General features: G+C 37.3%; 1 protein-coding gene across 6 annotated transcripts in view; it reads left to right on the top strand.

Annotated features, from left to right (window-relative positions):
* Window positions 1-26,080, top strand: part of LOC106078423 (homeobox protein Hox-A13-like) — a 135,626-nt gene that overhangs the window by 93,548 nt on the left and 15,998 nt on the right. For all 6 annotated transcript variants that reach the window (XM_056004131.1, XM_056004128.1, XM_056004130.1 and 3 more), the window contains one exon: window positions 323-1,414. In XM_056004131.1, coding sequence (XP_055860106.1) covers window positions 922-1,414 — 493 coding nt within the window. In that variant the 5' untranslated portion in view covers window positions 323-921. The remainder of the gene's footprint in view (window positions 1-322; window positions 1,415-26,080) is intronic.

The raw sequence follows: 26,080 nt of genomic DNA, 5'->3' as shown, positions 1-26,080 counted from the left end.
TCAAGATAAGGGCGTTTTTATTTTCTCTTTCTTCAAAATGATTGCAACTATCCCTGGTAGGGGGTCCCTAAGCCACAGCTATCTGATGCCAATAGGCTCATCCAGCATTGTATTCAGTGTGTTCATATTCTTGTTATTTTATTAACTCTTTCTCTCCGTAATTATTTACCACATTCTGATGAAATCAACGCTGGTATCGTCAGTTCGGAGAGAAAGAGTTAAAGGAACTATTAGGTACATAAATAAATAAGATAATAGAATGTGATTAGAGAGTATGAACATATTTAAATAAATATTTTTTTTTTCTTTTACAAAACTACAGGTTGAGATCTTTCACTTGCATCGTTGACAGACTTATCTGAATGACGTCTTTTACACTATGACGTCTTGTTATTACGTCTGAAATCATTGGAAGAGAAGTAAAGGAATAAGTCGTTTGAGACAGATCACAAGATTGAAGACACCTGTCTCGCTTAGATTTTCTATGAAGACATTAATTATACATCGTCTTTGGAGGTCTGGGATTAAGTCTGAAGTGTCTTTAAAAATTAGGATTTGATCCTATTCAAAATGTTTCGATTTTCATGATTTGTTTCGTTGCGTTTTGATCTTTTAAGAAACTTTTTTATTTAAACTGCTTACCAGAGAGAGAGGAAACAGGTGACGTAATTTAAAGCTGCCATGTTTCAAAGAATCATGTGACCTCTTACGTCACATCTATGCTTCAAGGCACAGTTTGCCACACTGGAAATGAATGTATTATTATGAAACGTCTTGGGGTGTATAAGTTCCAAGCGTCATTATATTAGCCGTAAAGTTGTCATTGCGAGAATATTTTCTTTTTGCTATCTATGACAATTCTACACGTTTGACGTGAAAATAAAATTATATGTAGACCTACCCATCAAGTGGTCAAGAAGTATGGAGCCTCCTGCAAACTTCCTGTCTCATTCAGCCGGACTGTCCCTCTATCCGGCCATCTCCTCGTCAAACATACTTCCGCCCAGCCCCGGCGCCCAGGACTCGATATCAGCCCGCTCAGCACTGGCAGTGTCGGGCCAGAACGGTTGGGGCGGCTACGGAAACGACTCTCTCGTACCCCACAACAGCTGCTCAATGGCGCCCTACTCCAACCTGCAGTTGGGCGCCTCTTTCCCCATGAACAGCAAAACGTATAACGCCTTCGCGGGCGGGGACTACTTGAACAATTGCAGGCAGATGCAAATCTCGTCGCTGGGTGGGCTCAACGGGATGAGCCGGTACCACCCCGGACTCTATGGAGATATGTATCAGCCCGGGCATCCGCCCGCCTACGCCAACGGAGGCTTTTATCCGGACATGGGAGCAGGATTACCTCCCCTCCCTGGCCGTGATCTCAACTGCTCCAGCGCTCAGTCGGATTCTCCCTCATCAGGTAAGACCATTTATTTTTCTACTTCACCCATAAAGCTTTTTATTGGCAAAAAGCTTGACTTTTATATATGACTCTGATCCTCTATACCTCATGTTATCACACGAGGTAGAGTTGTTTGCTTACAGAGTTTGATACGATATTCTAAATCTGGGCCCAAGTTTTCGGGATCAGTCACATATCTTAACAGCTGAGGTGACTTTACGAGAAGCTCTTGCGTTTGACCGTGATCGACATTTAAAAGGCAGCTGAGAGTGTTTTTCTGCCACGATAAAAAGTGATTCCCAGTTCTCATATATGCCTTTTAAATCAAGGCGTGTCTTTAAAGCTAATGATAGATTTACGGTTAATATTTATTGAAGCTGCCTGGTGAATATAGTTGACTATATCGTCTGTGTTTTTGATCTGAACTTTTTTTTTTAACTCTTTCTCTCCATAATTATTTACCACATTCTAGTGGAATCAACGCTGGTATCGTCAGTTAGGAGAGAAGGAGTTAAAGAATTTCACTCCCATCGCTAGACTTAAGTACTTTGTAAGTCACTTGTAAGATCTATCTGTTGAGGCGGGTTATGCACTCGTGGTCACGTGGCTCAATCTGACCGTGCAGATCTATATGTTGTGTCTGTTGTATTTATGTGTATTTTTCTGTTGTGTTGTCTTTATATGAGAAAAGGGTTCCTTGTAATCACAACCAATTTCCGTAAAGATCAATAAAGCAGTCTTAGTTTTAGTCAGTATGCGCGTTGGACTTCCATTCGGTCGTCTCAATGGACACGGGTTCATACCCTGCCCGCTGCCATCTCCCGTCGACCTGCAAGAGGTTTCCAAACTAGGAAGTAGATTATTTTCAACTCTGAAGGAACATTTGAAACCTGTAAGACATTTTACAAACCAATTCATTAGATCTCCATTATCTTATTTTCATTTTTTTTTTCAATTGTAGACTTTGAGGTCTTTGTAGCATGATATTGTTACGATCTTCTCAATCAGGCCTTCAGTAAACACTGCCCAACAACACAACAGCACATCTAAAACATCAACTTGACAACAAGAGTCTCAAGTAACAAGGTGGCGGTTTATTTACAATTACATCAACAACAGCCAATAAACACAATTGGCTATAGTAACTTCAAATGCTTTGCTACACAACAGAACTGCCTAACTAAACACTACAAGTCTCTCTAGCTCGTACAGCTACATTTTCAAGGACTCACTTTGTAGCACACAGTCCTTACTGCTTGCTGTCCTGGACTCAACTGTCCTTTCTAACACACTGTCTGTCGTCTGTAAAGCCTTTTTGGTCACATGACCATAACATTGGTCATAGCGCTTGCATTAGCAGTAATGTCCCTTGTTCAACAGCCCTTGACCTGTGTGATTGGCCTGAATCATGTTGTGTCAGTAGGCCGCACACACATTAACCCTTTCAGTCCGCCACTAGGAGTTTATCCGATTCTATAACAATACCAGCTAATATTGAAATAGTCATTTGGAATGGTTAAACTAAAGCTAAGCTTCTAATTGGTCACGTCAACAATTTTTTCCCTTCTATAATAGTCTATCCTCATCTATGAAAGCTTTTCTTTTTAAATTATTTTATTTCTTAAGATAATTTTTTTTATAAATCATCATGCTATAACTCTCAGTCTAAAGCAGGGTTTCTCAACCTGTGGGTCGTGACCCCCTTGGGTGTCGTTTGATGATTTGCCAGGGGTCGCCTAAGACCATCGAAAATATGGATTGTTATTGTGTATTCTTCTATTGCTGTGTGTGTGTGTGGTGGGGGGGGGGAGGGTCGCGGCAGAATGGGGGATTGTAAAAAGGGGTCGCCGAGCTTAAAAGGTTGAGAACCGCTGGTCTAAAAGTATTTGCTTGAACTAAACGTTTTTTAAATACTTTAAAAAAAATTTCGATGAGACACTGAATAATGAGAAAATCAAAACCAATATTTTTAATGATCAATAAAGAAAGCTTTGAAGTGTCTTTAAAATGTAAAGTTCCCTTTTCAGACTTTGCGATGTAAAGGGCAGATGATGTGTCTTTGTTCTTCGGTTATCGAGCCAGGGTGTCATGTGGCCAGCACAACGACCAACCGTCTTTACTTTCCATGTACCCTTGGGAGCTGGGTGGACCCGGGAGCTCCTTTAAAATCCTGAAATTCACAATCCCAGTCTTCACCGAAATTCGAACACAGGATCCCTGTTTCGGATGCTTAGCGCTTTAACCACTTAGCCACCCCGCCCCCTGTCTTTCAATAGAATTATTAAAATCGATTATAAAAAATATAAATAATTGTGTCATCTCACTAGAATATTACTTAATCCAATAATCTTTTTTTTTTAACCTGGTTATGTATTAAGTGTTTAATTTTTAATGTTGAACATTTTGCACTAAATACAAGTTCTACTTTGAAATAATGACATCAAATTAACTCTGCGCGAAAAAAAGAAAGTACATGAAAACTAAAAAATGTGAATTTTCGCTTCACCATTTAAATTATAATTACACGAAACAATATTTAATTGCCATTATTTTTTTCCAGTTTGATTTTTTAAATTTATCACACGAATCGTAGTTCAATTTAAGGCAAGAGTTCTTTTAGTGTACAAAAAAGTAAAAGCTGCGTCTATATTAGTAATTAATTAATTAATTTCCTTTCATGTGATATGAACAGACCTAACGAAAAAACGCAGGTGATTAGCAGGTTTAATGATGACCCCAGGTCACGACCTGACAGATTGATTAATATGTCGTTGTCACCAGCCATTGGTTAGAGTTCATAAAAAAAAAAAAAAAACCACAACCTTTTCGGTTAGGTTTAGATTAATAAATAAAATGTCCCCGAGTATGTGTATGTGAGTGTGTGTGTGTGTGTGTGTGTGTGAGTGGAATTGGAATGTAACCTTTCTGTTTGCCGAGTTTGAGGTGAAACAAAAGGTAAATTTCAATGTCTAAATATTATTGTAAAAAAAGGTGAAAATAATTTATTATCATTAATTACAGGTGATTAATTATTATTGTTTAATTTAAAAATAGGGACAATAAGTGCTACTTAATGAGAGATGTGGATATACATATGGATTTATTCTTCTTATTACGTTCTGACGCGTATTCTTCACGCACTTCCCATTCTCGAATCAAGTTGAAATTTTGCATAATTATTCATACTCGATAACAATACTCGAATCGATCCAATAATTAGTCATTTGGTGCTTCTTAATTGATTATATATTTTTATAGCAGAAAGCGAGCTTAAAATTTGTAATTTTCATACAAATGGCAGTAATTAACGGTTATTTCCCCTTGGATAAGCTTTGGTTTTACAAAGTATTCTTTATTCTATAGCTTGTTTTTTTTGTTTTTTTTTCATTCTGTAAGTTTAAAAAAAAAGTGTGTTCGTTTTTTTAACAATATTTATGCTTTGAGGCTCTATTAAGGGGACCGATACAATAACAGTGCTCTGTAACTCATAAAGCTTTGTCCAGTAAGTAGTCGTTTGTGCGTCACGATTACACTGGGCCCAGTATCGTGCTCTATCCCTTAGCCTTACACTCGGTCTCACTACCCACTTGGCCACCCATGTAATCAGCTCGATGGTTAGAACAATTGATAAAGAAAATTAGTCCGTTCAAAATATTAATAAATAAAAACAAAAAAAGAGGTGAAATCTAAATACTCATTTTCATTATCTCATTTATGCATCGAAGGTGACCCCCCCCCCTCTCTCCCCTCCCCTCCTCTAACACCAGATCTCCTCCCCTCCCCCCCCCCCTCCCGGCTTAGAGACAGCGTGTTGAACACATCACTGCGCCCCAGCTTCTTAATTTAGTTTTTAAATCAACTTCAAAGGCGCCCCGGAGGCGCAGACGAGAAATGTAGTATTGGCGGATTGTAGATGTGTAAGCCTGGTGTGTATGTCTCTTGGCGTGTGCGTGTGTGTCTTGTGAGATCGACTTGTACGTGTGGAAGTCTAACTGACATGTGTGTAAATGTGTTTCACTTGTAACTTTTGTTTCAGACGTGTACAGGGCCGGATTTAGGCATAGGTATACTAGGACCCACTATTGGTAGGGGGGGGGGGGGGCCTCGCATAGGACTAAGAAATAGAGCAACTTGGATCAAGTCTCAAACATAGCAAAGCTCTATTGCTCAATGTCAGTGAGACTAGCTCTGAGTAGTTAATGTGACTCCATGTAGAACTATTCGATGTAGGGATGTCAATATTATAATGCGCATATTGCGTGATGTTATGATCAAGGGCCTAGGTGTGGTGGAGGTAGTGGAAATCTATTAAGAAATGCGAACGATTAAAATACCTATGATGATGCCGCTGATAACTTGTCTACTGATGGCCAACAATGTACTTTGTAAATACAAAAAAAAAAAAATGAAACGAAATATTCTTACAATCATACTTTTACAATAATTATTTGTTGGATTAGAGGATGAAATGACTAGGGGATAAAACTACCAGAGAATGAAATGACCAAGGAAGAAATGACCGTGGATGAAGTGACCGGGGATGAAATGACCGGGAACCTTAGTATTGCATGTTGATTAAAGACTTAAACTCTGTCAAGTCATTGGTTTCCCTGCCTGACTCAGGCAACCCATTCCATGCTCTAATAGCACTAAGGAGCTTGAATATAGATTGTCGTAGAACATGAAACTTCTAAAACTCAAGGGCATTAATGTCGCCGCATGTGTAATAACCTCATTTCAATTGGTGAGCAGGGAATAAAACCTTAAGATAGCTTTGAATAAAAAATTCGAAACAAAATAAAATGAATGGTGAAATCTGACCTCTAACCCCAGTGACGTAACTTGTGAAATCTGTCGTTTATGTAAATTATTTTTATAATTTAATTGCTGGCACATTTTATTTTCTGAGCGCTAGTTTTTTTTTTTTTTTTTTTATGTTAATTTTGAAATGTTACAGTTTATTTTTTAATTTTCTAGTTATTATATTTTAATTTATTTTAAAGACATGCTCATGCTCTACGATCTAAAGGCAAATACATTTTAATTTGAGTAATAATTAGACCCATCCCCGCTATTGGCGTTCGTTGACTTGTAGCACCAAACTGCTGGTAGACAATTCTGAATGCGTATTGTATTTTACCTTTTTTAAAACTTGAAATAACTTGAATAACTTCTTTTTGAACAATACTAAATTTAGCGACATAATTAGGATTAAAAATAATAAACTTGGTATACGATAAAATAAATGTACTAGACTTTAGTAATAATTTTTTTTAACAAATTGTAACTCACAACAATAACACATCCTTTCAGTCTCACGTTCTTGAGTCGTGGTTCTAAGACCAATGACGAATCGTGCCACCTGCCTTGCATCATTCAGAACCAATCGCTAACCTCTTCCCACCGTCACCATAGAAACAAGAAACACACCCACACATTTCATAACAATCCCTCATTTGATAACTAATAATCTAAACTAATAATTGCGAGCAAGCGTCTTATGCTAGAAGTAATTCCAATGATATAATTACTTATTGTATTTCACTAGTTGAAATAATATTAAAATTGTGCCTGGTATTACTTCAGATTAGGTTTACAATTCCTGACTTTAAATGATCTGGTGTTTTGTTCTAAATTTCGTTTCGTTTGTTTCTTCAATCGAAAATATTTCTCGTTTTTCAATTCCTAGTTAGCTTCAACTTTTATAAAATCCAAACGCGTAACTTCTTTTTCATTCTAGTCATGCAGGTTAATTAGTGACCCAAAATCTGCCAAGTCGTTGGTTTTCCTGGCTGATTCAGGCAACCCATTACATGCTTTAATAGGGGAAAAGGTCAAAAGATGGAAGTCTGAAAATTTCAAGTGACAGCGAATTTGAATTTTTTTTAGTAACAATTGTATCCGATAAGTGAAATCCTATCCGTTGAGATCCGATCCGATCTTATCAAATCTAACCAGATCCAGATCCGATTCTATTTGTATATAAAGTAAGAATGGATTTAAATAAATAACTTCATATATAGTTAATCTGATAAGCTCTTTCTTAAGACGACCAACAAAGACATTGTACTTTAGACGATTTAATGTTCCTTTTCATTAGGACAAGTCTATAAATGTATTTTTTTAATTTGTCTTTTTATTTAAGTTTATTTATGTTTAAAGTATATAACTTTATTTGTTTTCATAATTCATACAAAGTCCAAGAGGACAGCTATTGTTCGAAAGACAGACGTATACTGCGAACAGAAGCAAGCTAAATATATATATATATAACAAGATACCTTAAAAAAGAAAATCTATGCTTAAGTAGATCAATTAGTTTGGATCAGTCATGTAATTAAATCTTGTATTGAGCCTCTAACGACAATAGGTACAGGGGACCAATTCAGCTTATACCACCACTGCAGTTAGGTACTATTTCTTTTCCCTTTTTTATATACCAAAACAAAGTAACTTATATCCAATAGTTATTTAACTAATTGTTGATTTCTTTTATCGGTTCTACATTTGTCAGGTAAAAGAAATAATTGTGCAAAATTTTCAGCTTGATCCGAGATGGGGGTGTGGGAGAGATGCAAACTTTTGGCCCGACAGACGCACAGACAGACACGTAGACAGATTGAGTTGATATAAACTTTTACAAAGCCTAAATCGACCACCGGTAGACAACGGTTATGTCTGCGATGGAAGTGGGGATGCATCCTAGTTAGAACTCCGTAGCCGCGTGACATACTGACCCTTCCGGTAACTTTAAACATGAAGCCTTCTATAGCTCACTATAAACATGATCTTGTGTATTGTACACTTTTCAATTAGTCTGAATCTCATAGTGTTTCATTAGAGTCTCAATATGTAGTGATTTATTTTTAAAAAACTCTTGTTTATTCTTTAAAAAAAAACGATAATAGGGAAACTCACAATATAACTATCGTCAACGGAAATAAAAATTAATTTCAACATCATTTTAACAAAAACTAATGAGAAATGAAAAGAAGTTTAAAAAAAAATAAAAACTGGAAGAAAAAAAGGAAACAAAAATTAAAAATTATAAGCTTAAAAAAAATATTTAAAACAAATAACATTATTGAACACATGTATTTTTTGCTGCTTTATAAACAGGTTTGCTTTTTGAGTTAGAATGTTTGAAATGTGGTCGAACTTTTAATATGGTAGCCATGTGGTAAACGTTTTAGTGCAATACTAGGTCGACCAGGTCGACATCTGTCCTGCCATCATTGCGCCTGACACACACATGCTGAGCGTCCTGAACTTGTAACATTATGAGCTCCTAAGTTACTTGTAACATTATCTCATGAACTTATTTGAACGCTTTCGTAGCATGACTAATGACAAACAGTAAAAAAAAAGCAACGCCTACACTAAAAAGTTAATTATCCCTAAAATAAAAAAAAATTACTATTAATCGAAGCCTTTAACTCGGCCTAATAGAAACTATGTCACCTAATGAGATTATTTTTCTAAAAAAAAAAAAAAAAAAAAAAAACTTTATACACAATTAAAAACTATTTTTGGTCACTGTCGTTGAGCCCTCATCTCTTTGACTTCCTCATTGCTGACACCAAAACCTGTTGTTATAGCCTCGGCAATTTACTTTAGGCTGGACTAACTTTTACGGATATTGTTGAATATGAAATTAGTTATGCCTTTGGTGATATAATAAAATATTTATATTATATATGACTCAATATTGATTTAGATTATGTTATTGGTAACTTTATTTTCGTTTGCGTTGACAGTATTTTCCTGGTCTTTGTTTAAAAAAAAATTAAAAAATCAACAAACTCCTTCTCTTCTATTATTTTGATAGTCTTTGAATCTATATTTGTAAATTGTTTGTTTGACATGTTTCGGAAGCTACTTCCGTTTCTGAAGATAATTTACTCCCAACCTCAAACTTCCCGCAGGACTATGGGGGTTGGCAGAGGGCAAGGTTCGAACCCTGAAACTGGAATACTTAAACCGAGAAATCTTGTAAGCGTTAATGGTGTGCTCTATTTTTTTTTTTTTTTTTTTTTTGTTGCGAAGATCCATTAGTTCAGGATTCGTGTCAAACGTAATGATGGGAGAACAGATGTAGACCAGGTCGACCTAGAATGCTTACAACAAAAGACTCACTTTTGTTCCTCGCAAATCAGTCATGCGCAGTTTGGGGGGGGGGGGGCTTATTGCTTTCACTTTTTGTCACCTTGTGATCCTCGAGTCTGTCTGTCAGGTTGATTAGACAAGTGTGCAGAGTTCAAAGCTATCGGAAAAGAACAATAAGATACGAAGCTTTTAGCCAGCAGAAGTGCCAGTCATTAGAACTCAATGAACAAGTTATCTCTCCCTCTCCCCCTTCTCAAGCTTGACACCCACGCTTACAATTAAATACGATTTTAAAAAAAAATCGTTCTTAGTTCATAGCGTATTGTAACATGGGGAATTGAATATTCAGGCGGTTGGTCAAGATTAGTCACGTGACATTGGAGCACGTTTATGATTGGCTAAATAGGGCACCTTTAGCATTGCCAAATTTGGACAACTTGTGCATTTAGTTTTGGCATGACCTGTTCGGTTTAGTTTGTTATTCTTATGCTTTACTTGTGGTAGATAGGACTTGGTCGATGGATAATTACTGCAGGTCTGCACTAGTTTACTACCAGGACACCAAAAACAAACGAATAATAAACATATTAGGAGTGTCTCTTCAAAATAGGGCTCCACAGTCACATGAGTAGTGTTCGAGATGAACCATAGTCTTTTTAGACTGAAAAAAAGCAAACTTTACTATATATATATATATATATATATATATATATATATATATATATATATCAAACTTAGCTAATGTTCCTTTCAGGTTTTTCTTATTCGCCACGAAAATAAAAGTAGTTTGGCAAAAATGGGTTTACATTCATATTATTAAAAACGAAAGTAGCGCGAGATGAGAAGGATATAAAGTACAATTAAAACGGGTTTACCCGATTTGTTAAATGAATGGGATCATAAAGTACGTCAGGACTTCTAAATTCGCAGATATAATGAACAAATTTATGTAAAAATGCTTTTGAAACATTTGAAGGTTAATTTTATTCAATGATGAGATCAGTAGATTATATATTTGTAATTTTATGTGTCAAAGTAAAAAACTATCTGTGAAAAGTGTAGTTTTAAAAATTAGATATGGATCTAGATCCTTTCGATCTTCTCTCATGTAAACAGTGCCTAGATCCATGCAATTTTCATAGAGTAGGACCAATGTTTTATTTTGAGGGTCTTAAGTTTGTTTTAGGGCTACTATACATACGTCACGGTTCCAGTTAATACCCAGGGAACATTTATGCCAAGTTTTATCAAGATTGGTGAAACTGTTTTGATTTCTATGCGTAACATCTATCCATACATAGTATACATACACCTTGCTTTATATTATAGATATACTGAACGAAACAGCTTGTACGGTGTAGATTCTGGTTTATTTACAGATGAAGGGGATGATCATCATAGCTGAACGCCACCATTCACTCTAAAAATTAAAAGTTATTTCATTAGCACTAGAATAACTGTTTCCTCTACCGTAACCAGGCGCCTTCTATCGAGTCCAATCGTTATAGAAAGCCTCAACACTGACCTGCAACGTCACAACCTGTGGGTAGACCAATAGCTCGTTACCACGATCTGGCCGAACTGGTTTTTTCTTGGTCACGTGACATGCTGCACTTATCTCTAATCGTAAGAATCGAAGACGATGCCTGATTATTAGGTTGTGTGTCGATTTTAATAGTCGATTATACGGTACCGCTAAACTCTTTTGTTCCCCTGGCAAACAAATCGCTGAATAGAATTGACCTGATTGAAACATTTCATTTGTTACATCAGAGGGACACCAGTGTCAACAGATATTTAGACTCTATAGTTTTAATGCATTTTTAATGCACCAATTATAAGACACATTTCCTCATTGATAATAATATTAATTATTATTATATTGTTATGCTAAAGTCGTACGAGTTTTAATTCTCTGGCACTGCCAAGGTCGAGTTTCGGTAAAGAGAAACAAAATTCATTGTAGTCCTTTTAAGTTTCCACTTAGGTATTTTCGGGAGATGTTCCTAGAAATGTTAAAGGCCTTGAAGGTATCTGTGAGGTCAGTTGCTATTATCCCCTCGGTTGATATAACATTGGGGTATATTGTTATTTTGGATAACTTCCATAAACGCTCATTATTATTATTATTGATATTATCAAGCACAGTTCAATGAAACCTAATTTCCTTTAATATATATCCATCCATCCATCCCAGTGGCGCTACAGCCCATGGAGGGCTCTGGCGTGTTTCAACACATCCTTCCATTCAGATCTCTCCTGGACCTTTCGTCTCCACGCCCTAACCCCAAGCTGTTACAGATCTGCTTCCACATCATCAATCCATCACATCCGGGGTCTGCCTTTGGGTCACCTGCCTTTTGGTTTTTGCCTGTATAAGATTTTCGCTCCTCTGTTATCTGAACTTCTTTCAAGGTGATCTGCCCAACGTAGTCTGTTCTGTTTTATTTCTGTCACTATCGGTGGGTCTTCATACAATTGATATATCTCATGGTATTTGCGTGTCCTTTAATATATATAACACTTTATATTATCTTCTCAAGTACAACATTCGTCCAGTAAAACAAAAACGTTCCTGTCTATAGACGAAACCAAGAGTAATCGAATCTCTAACCAATATGGTGTGATATTGTTAACTGAGCCTACTGGAGATGTAATTAACAATGTATGTCCGACCCTCTGTCTACCTAATCAATCAAACATAGTTACGGTAATTGATCGGAAGTGACTTTTTCTTTTCCTTAAGAAATTTTGGTCAAAACATAACGTCTGTGTTACGCAAGATCATTAGTAGAACCCCTGACTAGTTAACCTTCCTACTCGAAAAGCCCCCCTCCCTCCTATTCCAAGGTGACCAGGAGACACAGACTGACCACACTCTGTCTTGACACCTAATTTTCTCACTCTCATTCCATAAACCAATCTTGTTTTGTAGTAAGTAGTACAGGCCGGACTAACAGTGACAGTGTTTACTATAAGAACTATTTTGACTTCCTAAACCTTACTCAAAAAGCGATCCAGTCGCTATGGCTTAGCGGTTACACGCTAGGCTTACTGATGTCCTGGGTTCGAATCTCGGTGAAGACTAGGATTTTTAATTTCTGGATTTTTTTGGGCGCCCCTGTGTCGACCCAACTCTAATGGGTGCCTGACTTAAGTCGGGTGAAGTAAAGGCAGTTGGTCGTTGTGCTTGCCACGTGACACCCTCCTCAATAACTGTGGGCGACAGAAACAGACCTTTACATCATCTATTTTCTAGCTCGCAAGGTCTGAATGAGGATTTTTTTTTTTTTAAATAACTTTATGAGTCTTACAGTAATATTAGGATTCAATCCCAAAACATTTAGTTTAGCATCGTTTGACTTTATATAACAACCTTTGAACAATCAGTAGTCCCCATGTTTCAATGTTTGTATGTCCTGTACTATCGCTGTGGCCCGGGCCGGAAGTGTGTGAAACGCAGGTCTTAAGTGATTTCATCACTTCGAAGTATACAACTTTAATCAATGTTATTAAGGTTTGATTTTAATGTATTCTTTTGTTTAATTCTTCCTCATCATAAAAAAAAAAACCGTCTCCCATGATCTAGATCAGGGGTTCTCAGTTCTCAGTGGGTCGCGACCCCTTTTGGTGTCGATGGACGATTTGCCAGGGGTCGCATAAGACCATCGAAAAAAATGGATTGTTATTGTCTACTCTTCTATTGCTGTGTGTGTGTGCGGTGGGGGGGGGGGGGCGGCAGAGTGGGGGAGGGTAAAAAAGGGTCGCCAAGCCTAAAAGGTTGATAACCGCTGATCTAGATCTAGTTACAACTTTCGTGAAAATAGATTAGGAGAAAAAAGTATCAGATAAGTATATACATCTATCGATAGACTCCGTGAACATTGTGAAGTGATTTTTCTATCAACTCTGCTAGGCAAAGAAATGGACCTGTTTTAAGAATATTTTTCTTGTATCAGACGTGGGGAAAGTCTCTTCAAAGCGTGGATCTAGATATCCAAGAAGCAGGCGAAAGGTTCTCCTGTTGTTATTTTGTTTTTTCAATGTATAATGATGGTGCTGTGTGGCCACCACAATGATCAAACTTCATTCCTATTCTCTGGCTAATTTGAGATGCCCTGAACTGCTCGATGATCTTCAGTTGCTTATATTTGAAGTACTATATTTATTATCGCGAAATGAGAATCGGACTGAACCAGAGGTAACATAAAAGGGATCAAGAGTTACTGTATATATAACAATGAGATGCCCTTGTACCTTAGCGAACTGATTACTCCATATGTCCCCCAGAGAGCCCTGCGCTAAATGGACTCAACGCTTTTAGTAGTGCCACGTTTCTCCCTCAAAAGCTACGGTCTGCGTGCTTTTTCAGTTCACGGACCAAAGGTTTGGAACTCACTCCCCATTGATCTCAGACAGACAACATGCTACACCACTTTTAAGGAGAACATTAAGACCTATCTGTTTAAAACTTTTTTAGATTGACTGTCATTTTAGCTCTCGTGTTTTTGTTTGTAATGTTGTTACAGCGCCTTGAGCCTACATTTTGTTTGTTAACAGCGCTTTATAAATAAAATTATTATTATTATTATTATTACTGGACATGGTGTTTTCTTATTGGTTTAATGGTTTGGGGGGGGGGGGCGAGCTGGCTGAGTGGTAATGTGCTTGGCTTTCAAACTGGGTGGTCTCGAGTTCGAGTCTCTTTGAGGATTTGAGTTTTTGAATTTCGGGATTTTCTGGACGCCCCTGGGCTCACCCAACTCTAAATGGTGTCTGTGATATACGATAGGGGAATAAAGGTGGTTGATCTATGTGTTGGTCATGTGACATGGATTTAGAAATAGATGGTCTTTACGTCATACGCTCGCAATGATTGTTTGATAATTATGCCGTATTGGTCAGCATTTGTTGGACGTTCAATGTTAATTAACATTTTGCTGGACGTTGTGTGTTGACCAACCAGTATTGGACACGGTCTAGTGGTTAGCAAATGTAGGACATGGTGTATTGGTTAGCAAATGCAGGACATGGTCGAGTGGTCTGCAAATGTAGAACATGGTCTAGTTGTCAGCAAATATAGGACATGGTCTAGTGGTCTGCAAATATAGGACATGTTCTATTAGCAAATGTAGGCTAAATTTTATTGGAAACAATTGATATGGGCAGCGTATTGGTCAAGATGCGATAGACAAGATGTATTGGGCAACGATTGACATTTTTTATTACTGAAATACAGTTAGCTACTCGAGTCTTGGGATCAAGAAACCTAGATTGAGAAGCACTTGTGTAATGAGATTGTAAAATGTTGTCAGCTTAGCAGTTTCATAGTTTATGCGGGGACGATGTTAATATATGACCGTACCACCCGCGAACTGACTTGTTGCGATGTCACAGGTAGCCTTGTCATATTTAGAAGCGCTCAGATGACAAGCGCAGACCGACAGACGGACATTCGGACAGGCCGTCTCGCGCGTCTAGGAAGCACCATCCATCACCTAGCTCCTCGCGTGTGACACCCAGTGACAGGAGGATGTCGTGGCGATGAAGGGCGCCCTCTACCTGTGACTCCCATGTTCTGTGATGCAAGGTCTATATTTTATGATAGAGAGAAGAATAGAGAAACTTGTAAAAATTATTTTTTTTTTTAAGATTTACTTATGTTCGGCTATGTATATTACCTTTCAGGTGTAAATTTGAAACTTTAATGGCCGTTTTCATGACTTAATAATAGGACAAGTACTAAAGGTCAAATTGTTTTATTGATAGACATTTTTTTTAACACATTTTCTCGTTGTTATTGTAGAATGAAAGGGAGGTAATCAATCATCATTTCAATAGATACCTTATTTGATTTTTTTTTTTGGTTTGTTAGTCAAGAATACAAATTATTACGATGTAAAAACAGGTTTGCATATCCTTTAATGTAGTTTTGTCATTTAAAAGAATCAACCGAATTTCATAAAGTGTTACAGGTTTGTTTCCGTATTTAAATTCGAAACCGGGATCCCCCGGTCCGGAAGCCAAGCACTTTAACCACTCAGCCTATCTGTCTGTCTGTCAGTCCGTCCGTTAGTCCGTTCTCCCATGTATCCACATATCTACCGTAAAAAGGTATGATTAAAAACAGATCATACAGTCATACTTTATTGTATAAATGAAACATGTCTATCTCAGTTTTGCAGGGTTAGAGCAGCAGCATATGTATTCTTAAGCTTTTAAGTAATAACAACAAGAACCCTACTTTGTAGATAGTTTTCTTTTGCTGATTCAGGCAACCCACTTCATTTCATGCCTCTATGGTACCATATAGGCGGGGGCACTATTACAGAACTCACCTGGCATACAAAATCTATGAGGAAATCCCTATTGGGCCCTTCAGAGTTTTCATATAAGTTTTTTTTTTTTTTTTTTTAATTATATTATGGTTTACTGTTTTAAGTACATATATTATTGCTACTTTACTTTTTAATCTTAAGTACTAAAGTATCTTTTGAATAATGTGATTTCACAAGTGGTGCTTCCCTAGTAGAATGTTAATATTCATTTGTTACAAATCCGACAGCCATATTTTGCGTATAGATGCGCAGCCCTAAGCTATCTTTCTAGGAAACTAAGAACTAAGAAGAACTAAGAACTAAGAAGAACTAAGAGAAGTGCTCATCTTGACTACGGAACGAGGGGGGGTGGAGAGGGTGGAAGCTAGAAAAGAGAAAAAGTGATCTGCAAGTGTTTCTGTGACCCCCTGATTACGAGGGTGTTATGTTGCCAGCACAACGACCAACCGACTTTACCTTTCCCCAATTGATGTCAGGTACTCAGAGTGCCCTAAGGATCCCGAAAGTAAAAAAACAAAATAAAAACATTCTTCACCAAAATTCGAACCCGGGATCCTCCGGTCCGAAAGCCAAGCGCTTTAACCACTCAGCCTATCTGTCTGTCTGTCAGTCCGTCCATTAGTCCGTTCTCCCATATATCTACATATCTACCTATATACCATACTATATTTCTATTGATCTACCTACCCACCTACCTACCTACCTTCCTAACTAACTAACTAACTAGATAACTAACTAACTAACTAACTAACAAGAAAGCTTGCAATAGTCAAGTAAAGATATATAACTTAGATCTAAATGCTATCAATGCTGTACCCGACAATATCTGGTAGATATACTCTTGTCAACTATGAAGTCTGTTTCCATTGTATTTCTTTGGAGCTAAACTTCAAACTACCCTCCTCCATTCAATGAAGACAACTCTAGTACATGCTAATCCATCGGATTATCTGCTCTTCAAAGAAGCTCTGATGTTAAAACGGAGTTAAAAGGGTTAAAATATCGATGATGACATAACCGTTTCCTTGAGGTATCTGACCTGTTAGTGACTCACATTATGCCAGACGCTAAACATATTACGGGCGCTTGGTTTGGGAAACTGTTAACGGAACCAGGAGTGGCGTCTCTGGGGACTTGTTCACCATATCAACTATTCCTCTTTTTTTTTTGTCTCTCTCTCTCTCTTGACATTTCGAGGCTTTGAGGGTTAAAAAGGGGAGTGAACTAATGCGAATGTGATGTAACTTATGACGTTGTTATGAGAATTAGATGATGTCACTCGACATAGTTCTTCGGATTGCGTCATCATTTAAGTGATTCCATAAAATGCTTTTCTCTGACACGAGAATAATTTATTGTCCGAGTTTCAGCGGCCCCCGAAAGGGAAAAAAAAAACGTTAATAGTTTTGTGTGGTCTGTCTGTCTATGCGTCAGTCTGTCTGTCCGTTCATCCGCTTTACATCGAGAAAAACTAGAATGGATATTGAAAATCCTTCAAAGTTTTGGTGCAAAGGCTTCCTTAATTTTACAGAATGTGAACCATTTCAAAAATTTAAATTAAGCATGCAAGTAATTTATTTTCGTAAATATAGGCCTACACTATGTTTACAACTAATCATCATTGATTGTGGGGAACTTGGATGATTTGCTAGTATGGTAGCAGCTAGTTCTAGTGCTTCCCTTTCTGCTCTGTGGCAGTCAGAGAGCTCTCCAGTTGCGATAGATTTTTCAAATTTTCTTCATCTTTTCTCCTGTACTCGACTGACGTGGTGCTTTGTATTAAGCTGTCGTCTTAGGCTCAGTGAACACAAACATATAATAGAAACATAGATAACTATACAATCTTCCATGTTCATAGACTCTTCGCTAGCAGAGTGGTTACCGCGTAGGCTTGAGAAACCAACCATGAAATTAAGCTAAACAAAAACGGTGTTTTTAATCGCACATTTATTATTGCTAGTCTAGATCTATTACTAATTGAATTACACGACTGATCCAAACTAATTGATACACATTTATATAAGTTTTTTTTTTAAAGTATTAAGTGGTTTATTCAGATTATACTTTCATTTAAACGAAGACACACAAGATAAACAGGTTAACGCATTCTCGTCCAGACCATATGATACTGTTGAGCAGTCAGGGTTATTGAGAATTTGTATATAGTTCATGATCAAACACACTGTTCACAGTAATATACCCGCTGGAGTTCATCAATTATAAAGTCATAGCCGCAGATATAGGAGCATAAGCGGCAGTGGCGTAGCATCCATGGCGAGAAGGGGTTCAATGAACTCGGGCCCACGAGTAGTCATTTTCCCCCAAAGAAACCCAGGGACAACTAATCTTCACCAGTTTGACACCGTGAGGTTCTGGAGTTCTGTTAGAATCACCACGAACTGAAAAGATAAAATATAACATCTGTGAGTAATTTTTTTTTTTTCATAAATAGTCCAAGAAAAAAAAACAAAAGCTCCAATTGCCTCTCTAACCTTGCTAACAAATCTCACGCAAAACACAATTTTAAAATATATAGTTAAGCATAATGCATCGCATGTGATTAAATTCCTTACTTAACGAAATAATGATAATAATGACAGTGATACTAATGATCATAATTTGAAAGCAAAGATTCATTACATGGATATTGAAACCATCAGATGTGATAGCTTATTCAGAACCAAAATGTGATACAAAGAATTGCTTATCAAAAACTATTATTTAAATAACCTGAAATGGAAGTAAATTCACAAATAATTGTATGTATGGACTACCGCGCTTTACCAATAGAGGGAAAATAATGCTTCAATTAGTATCTCCATTTCATAGTTTTAAAAAAGGCTCACTGTATCTTGCATAAATAAGTCATATCGATTGTCATTCACGAGTTAATCTAGTCTCTGTTAAACTCAGTGAACAAACCAAAGTGGTTAGTGCCCTTGGAATGCGTTTTGACAATGTTTATTCAATTTATATTATAATTTATTTACCAGCTTTCAATAACTTCCTTCCATTTAAAATTTCTGTCTGATGATGTCTCATTGAGAGTTTTAATCTTACAGAGAAACATATCTCTGAGTCCTAATTGGATGTCTAATACTGGTAGTCCATCCCTTCTCCATGGATCCTTTTAATTAGGTTGTTGTATACAAATGTCCTGTTTAATGCTGGCCAGATCCCTTTATAGGGCGATTATTTCCCTGTCCGATTCGCTGGGCGACGTCTAGGCAGGCTAATACGGGGCGGTCAATTTCTCCACAGCGTTAATTACAAAACAAATGGACACGGGGGGGGGGGGGAAATGTCTCTGATGGCCGCCCCCATTTACCCTTGGCGGTCGTTTGGTTCTGTTCACTTTAAATCTCCCCCCCCCCCCTCTCTCCCCCATCTCTCTAGCTATTTGACCAACTGTGGTGAACCAATTGAAAATACAAGCTAAAATAAATAACAAAATCGTTGACTTTTTTTTATGAATGTATATTTCTTAATGAAGACGAGGTGGCCGAGCGATAAAGCGCTTGGCTTCCGAAACATAGGGTCCCGAGTTCGAATCCTGGTGAAGACTGGGATTTTAATTTTGGGATCTTAGGGTCGCCTCTTGAGTCCACCCTTCTCTACCTGACTTAAGTTTGGGAAAATGTGAAGGTGGTTCCTTTATATCACCACTACATTTCTTCGTATCGCATTCTTTTCTTTTTCTCATTTTTACAAAGCCTGTATCAACTCACTCTGTCTGTCCGTCTGTCTGGTAAAAGTTTGTACACATTTTTCTTTCTCCCACACCCAATCTCGGATCAAGTTGAAATTTCGTGCAATTATTTCGTGTGCATGCCAACACAAGAAACATTGAAAATAAATTAACCAATTAGTAAACTATTGGTAATTAATTATTTTGTTTTGTAGCTAGAACAAGGGAAAAAATTTACTTGATTTCTTCTTCTGTCTCATTTTTTTACTTGACTGATAAGGTGGTATTAGTTGAATTAGTCCCCTTTATTGTTTGTGGAAAGAAAATTTGTAGATAACTATAAACAAAAATTAAAACTTATTTTCATGAGCAGATTCCAAGCACAGTGGTTAACGTGTTGGCTTGAGGAGGCTGAGGAGGTCTTAGCCCTCTAGTTCGAATTCAGGTCGCTCATCTTTTTTTTTTTATATAAATACATTTAAAAAGCGATCACCCAGATACCCCTTTTTTTCGCCCCTACCGACTGGTCCAGACAAGGGATAGGATCATAGCGTGTAAAAATATTTTTAATCGTAGATTTATTATTGTTAGTTTAGATTTATTACAAATTTAATTTAACTAATTGATGCACAGTAATAGTACATACGGGATTTTAGATATCAGAATGTAAGCAAAGGGCAGATTATTGTGATTGGCTTTGCTAAAATCTCCAATAAGCGCCACAAAAAAATGTTATCTTTCTTGAAACAGTAGGTCGTTAGACGCTATACTCTGTCACACTCGACTGCACATGACAGCTACCAAGTGTATGGGAACTGACCACTTTAGAGGTCAAGCAGTGAAAGGGTAGAGCCATGATGAAATTACCTGTCCATTTCTTTGTTTTCGGTCAGATCGAAACTGTAGGAAGTCTTTCATCCATCATTGGCCTCCTTCAGTCGTAGAACGACTATGGATCATCTCAGAGCACACTTCCTCGTGTGGCTGTGAAGCCCTATTTTGGAGAGACACTCCCGTCCACAGTTTTCCTTCTGTTGTAGAGGAGCTGGCCGTTTTTTGGATTGTACGTTTTTCTTCCTGAGCTGAGACCCATGTACTTTCACTGTCCATAGCTTTTTTGGTCACTGTCTCTCTCCATCTGTTGCGGTCTAGAGCTATGTCTTCCCAATTGTCAGTATTAATGTTCACTGATTTGAGGTCACGTTTTATTACATCTATGTAACGGAGGTGGGGGCGACCAGTTTTTCTTGTGCCAGTCGCGAGTTGACCATAGAGGATGACTTTTTGGGATGCGCTTGTCCTCCATCCGGAAGTCTTTAAATAGTGATGTAAAATAAACATGTAGGTTAACGAAGAATAGAAAGTTGGTAGAATGACGTCTTGTAGAATGACGTCTTCGTCTGGAAAAGTCTATTTCGGGAAAACGGTGTAGGATATCAGAGTCGTTGGTCATCAAACGTTGGTCATTTGTCATTAGTCATTTTAAAAGTGATTATTCAGAGTTCATTGTTCTTTATTTAACATCAATACTTTTGTTGGTCGAGGGGCATTTAACTACCTACAGGATTTGTACAAGTGATTTTATGTTTTATATGTGGTTTCTGTTCATCGTTGAAGAAATATTTTTATTGGAAAAATAAAATCTAAGAAACTTGTCTTCAACACTTTGTTTCTTCAGCGTAGAGGCACCTCCAAAACTAGAAATGTTACTTTTATCTAGATAAACAAAAGTCTGATAATTGATAGTGTGAACTATACTACTCTGAAATAATACATATACACACATATAGAAAGGATGTCAACCTCGTCAGTCTATCAAATATATATATATATGAAATGATTATTAACTTTAGGAAACATAAAGGCCATAATGCAGAAACTCAGATAAACAATCAAACCATAGAACAAGTACAAGAATTTTTAAAATCTAGGAACAACTATCAACAACAAACTGAGATATGGTGAATATTGTCAGAACCTCTACACAAAACTTCACCAGCGACTCTTCTATCTCAGAAAGCTAAGAAAATTTAAGATCGACAAAACAATTATTAAACTTTTTTTATACAGAAACCATCAGCAGTCTAATTAACTTTACCATCACCTGCTGGTATGGTAATACTTCACTGGCACAGAGACTAAATAGAAAAGCATCGCATAGCACTCGAATACAGCTACCATCTCTTGAAGAGCTTTTTCATGAAAGATGCCTTTCTAAAACACTCTCGATTCTTAAGGACAACATGGACAACCACTGTTACACAAGATCTGAACGAAGTGGTCGTCTCCTTTCCATTAGGACTAAAACAGAAAGATTTAAAAACTCCTTTATCCCACTTTCGGTCAGAGTGTTACAAGATCAGCTGTCGTCATCGAGAAGTACAAAGAAGTCTAATTCATAAAGCGCTGGTTGTGAGTGTGTATGTGTTTCGTGTGTAAATGTTGTTCGAATTTTTCATCTATACTGTTATTGTACAGTAGTTACGCTGATGTTGTCAATTGTAGTCAAACTGAATTTCCATTTGATTGGTTTTAATAGAATTATCTTATCTTATCCCATCTTATTAATAAAAGCTATTAAGAATTATATTTTTGGTATACAAGTCACTGCTATTGTGATAGGCTTGAATTATGCATACTTTGCAAACCAAAAATATAATACTTAATAGTTTTTATTTGTATGAAGGATCATCGTGATCTTCGATGTGGATATCATCGGTAATTTGAAATATATATCATTTTGGTCTTCAACGTGGTATGGTACCGCACAGGAAGTAAGTATCAAAAATATAAAATAAGCGTCTTGCGATTTATAGATCCATCTGTATAACTTGATGTAGCGACGAAAACCATTAGATATAACAAATTCATGCAACATAGCAATCTGGGTCACATGATGTCCAAAGTAACCAATATTTCTCCACCATCAAAATACCCTCAAATGACATATCGGTACTAAGGCCCCTCATTTCAGACCTTCCATTTCAGACCACAGTAAGACCTACTATCTGAACACATCGAAACCCTTTCCCTTTCAGACCATCTATCCTTAAACTATGTCTTTGAAAGGCCCATGTTTGACATAATCTCACAATAGTTGCATTTTATTTTAATTACTATTCAAACACTACGAAAGTAATTCTTGTACATTCACGTTGAGTTGTCTTGCTTTAAAAAAAACCTGGCCTCAAGTCGGAACCAACTTATAAATGTAGACTCGCTTCGTTTCCATTCGGGTTTAAAAATGGAAACCATTAACTTCATGCTGGGACACATACAAGCATGTAACTGTTAACCAGTGGATTATCTCGGAAGTTTATATCCACGCCTCTGACCAGTAAATGCCAGGGGCTATAGTCACGTCTGCTTGAATGTTCATGCCTTCTCTCCCTTCGTTAGGAAAGACTCACGTGACGTGAGACGAAACAGTTCGCTGTTCGGTTCGGGCAAAAAACTTGGCATGAAGACATTGTTAAGACTTTCGGTGGCTGTAAGGTAGCGCTCTTAATGTCAGAGTGAAAGTCTTAGGAATGAATTCTAGGGTTACATGAGTGTGTGCGTACTTTATCGAACGTGACTCTATATTAGACAATGAAGCTTTGTAAAAAAAAATCTTCCTTATTTTCGTATCAGGTTGCCAAATTTGCCGTTTTTATTATATTTTATTTTATGTTTGCCGTCGGTTAATATTTTGTTTAGAGTTCTGACAATTTCGTAATATATCAAAAACAGAAAGGATATATTTAATTATGAAGAAGCTTATATTAACTCTCTTCGTCTGTTCATCTGTCTGGGTGGATTCTTTTACACGCTTTCTCTCTCATTTCCCATTCTCGGATCAAGTTTAAATTTTTGCATAATTACCCAAATTGTCGAAGACAATACATAAATCATTCAAAAAGAAAAAAAAATCAATTAGTTGATTAATTAGTGGTAATTTAGTAACTTTGTGTTGTACCAAAAAGAGGAAATAATCCTTGAAGTATTGAGATATTTGGCTGTTATTGTGCGGTGCTTCCCCTTAAAAAAAAAAAAAAAATTTAAATTTTCTTGTTTATATTTTGCTTGTTTATTTATTTTTAATTCTTCTCTTTCAATAAAGAGAAGCAAGAATTAAAATTTAATAAGTTAATAATGGTTCTATTTAAAAAAAACAACAACTATACTCAGTCTACAACCAGCTAGGAGATGGGCCAGAGGAGGTGGTTGGCCCATGAGAAAGATTTACAGTTTTACTGTCATGCGTTCATTTAACTGTCCACTGCCTCTGCCACTAGCGCTCTTTTGTTCTTTGGTTAGCTTCCACCCCTACCCCACCACACTTCCAATAATAACAGAACTACCCACAATCCTCTCCCCCCACCCACTCGAGTAGCCAAATTTTCGTTCAGACATTAAAAAAAACAACCCAAAAAAAATAATGAAAGAAAAAAAGTCTGTGACTTAAAAACTACAAAAATGTCACGCTGACCGCTTCTGAGCCACTTCTAGCGTCGTTTGTCCAGTGATGTAGTGCCAGGGATTGGGGCGCCCAGAAAGCGTTATCGTCCAGGCCAACTTCTACTTCTGTTCCACATGATTTGAGCCTCTGTGAGTTGGCGGTGAGCGGGGGAGGGTGAAAACTTACGACTGGGCTACTTCCCTTCCCTCTTCCCTTTCCTCCCTTTACCGTGAGTAACGACAATTGCATGGAAATAGTCGTCCCGTGACTATGAGGGTCACTCGCGGTCATGCCCTAGCCGGTCATTACAGGCCATTACACTAACAAGAGCATTGGTCAAACAAGAAAGACAACAATTTTTTTGTTTCCTTTCACTCCCGGTGGAGGAAAAAGAAGAAACCGGAAGTGGCCTCTGGGAATAAAGTTTGGAATTTTAAACATTTCTTAGTTTCAGACAGAATTACTATTAGCTTTAGCACATTTTTTTTTATTCAGTAGAAAATTACATTGCCAAAAACACACAAGTCAAAACCGTAAGTTCCATGTTTTCACTGCAATGAAGGCTAACATTGTTCAGAAATTGATCAAGGTTAATGATCATTATGTTGTCCATTGTCTTCTGTTGTAGACACATGTACGTATACGAGCGAGGTCCTTGATATTGGGAGTCTTTCGAAAGGAACTGTTTTTAGTTTCTATATAAGCCTAAAGGTTCCAAGTTATATAATGATAAATGTTTTTGTTGGTGTCTTTATCAGCTGACAAGCATGAATTCCTATTGTAATTGTTTTCGCTATTGCTACCTCTACCCATTAAACACTCTTCCTTAGCGCGAATATAAACAAATTATTCGCGATTAAAATAAACTTTTTAATGCCTGATTAAAATTCCTTACTTTTGCAAGGCGTCAGAGCAGCTATTTATTAGTCTCCAAGATTTGAAGAAAAAATTTGTTGCCAACTTCGATGTCATGGCATCATTTTTAACTCTTTCTCTTCTAATTGACAATGCCAACGTTAATTTAACCCCCTTTAAACTAAAAGGATTTCTGGATCTATAAACTTTTTTTTTTGTGTTGTGTAAAAAGAGCCCGCTTTCTCCTAAAATTTAATACCTAATATTACATTTTCTGGTAACATACAAAAAAAGTTATTGAAGTTTAATCATAACAGGATAGTGAAATGAATTATACTATAGACCAGCGGTTCTCAAACTTATAAGCTCGGCGACCCCTTTTTACACCCCCACTCTTCCGCGGCCCCCACCCACCCACACTTAAACAGCAATAGAAGAATTGACAAAAAAACAATCCATTTATCGACGGTCTTAGGCGACCCCTGGCAAATCGTCAATCGACCCCAAAGGGGGCTCGCGACCCACAGGCTGAGAACCCCTGCTATAGACAAAGAGTTGAAGTACACGATTCTATCGGAGATTCCCCATCTATATCGGACAACTAAAAATAGCTATCACAGAATATATCAAGTGCTCATAACCTATGTATTTTAAAATAAATACGAAGATTTTGGTGCTCCATTTACCACTCTTCGAGATTTTCATTTTAAGGAGGATAACTGTACAAATCTAGCCGTTTGGTGTATTTTTGTAGTACAGGGTATAGGGGGGGGGGGGGGGGATAAGCTATGTAAGTCTGCGTCTGTCCTCGGCACTAGAGACCGAACAGAAAATCCGCTTCATCAAATAACGCAATACTTTTTTTTTCTGTTACTAGTCTAGGTCACGTTGACACGACTGACTTAACTCTGACTTCCTAGTTCATTGACTCTGCCCCCCAGTCCATCTCATCGCCCACCACACCTTGGCCCGCCCCCCTTCTGCCTTTCATCTCTTATTTACATGCATGCCCAGTGCATCAGCCAACACATGACTTGGACTGATGCCTTAATCAAAGACTAAACAAATACAATGAGCTGAGTTGAGTTTAAAGATACTTATGGGAACTCTCCGGATATTACCTAACAAAAAAAATCACTTTTTTCCAAACCCCCCCCCCCCCTTTCCCTCCCTTCAGTCTTTGTAACTTTCACTCCCGGTGTAAAAAAAAAAAAAAAGAAGAAACCGGAAGTAGCCTCTGGGAATAAAGTATGGAA

The sequence above is a fragment of the Biomphalaria glabrata genome, chromosome 11 (genome assembly GCF_947242115.1).
Source record: "Biomphalaria glabrata chromosome 11, xgBioGlab47.1, whole genome shotgun sequence".
Taxonomy (NCBI): Eukaryota; Metazoa; Mollusca; class Gastropoda; family Planorbidae; genus Biomphalaria; species Biomphalaria glabrata.
Note: the sequence above shows the minus strand (reverse complement) of the source record. Positions and strands in the feature narration are given on the sequence as shown.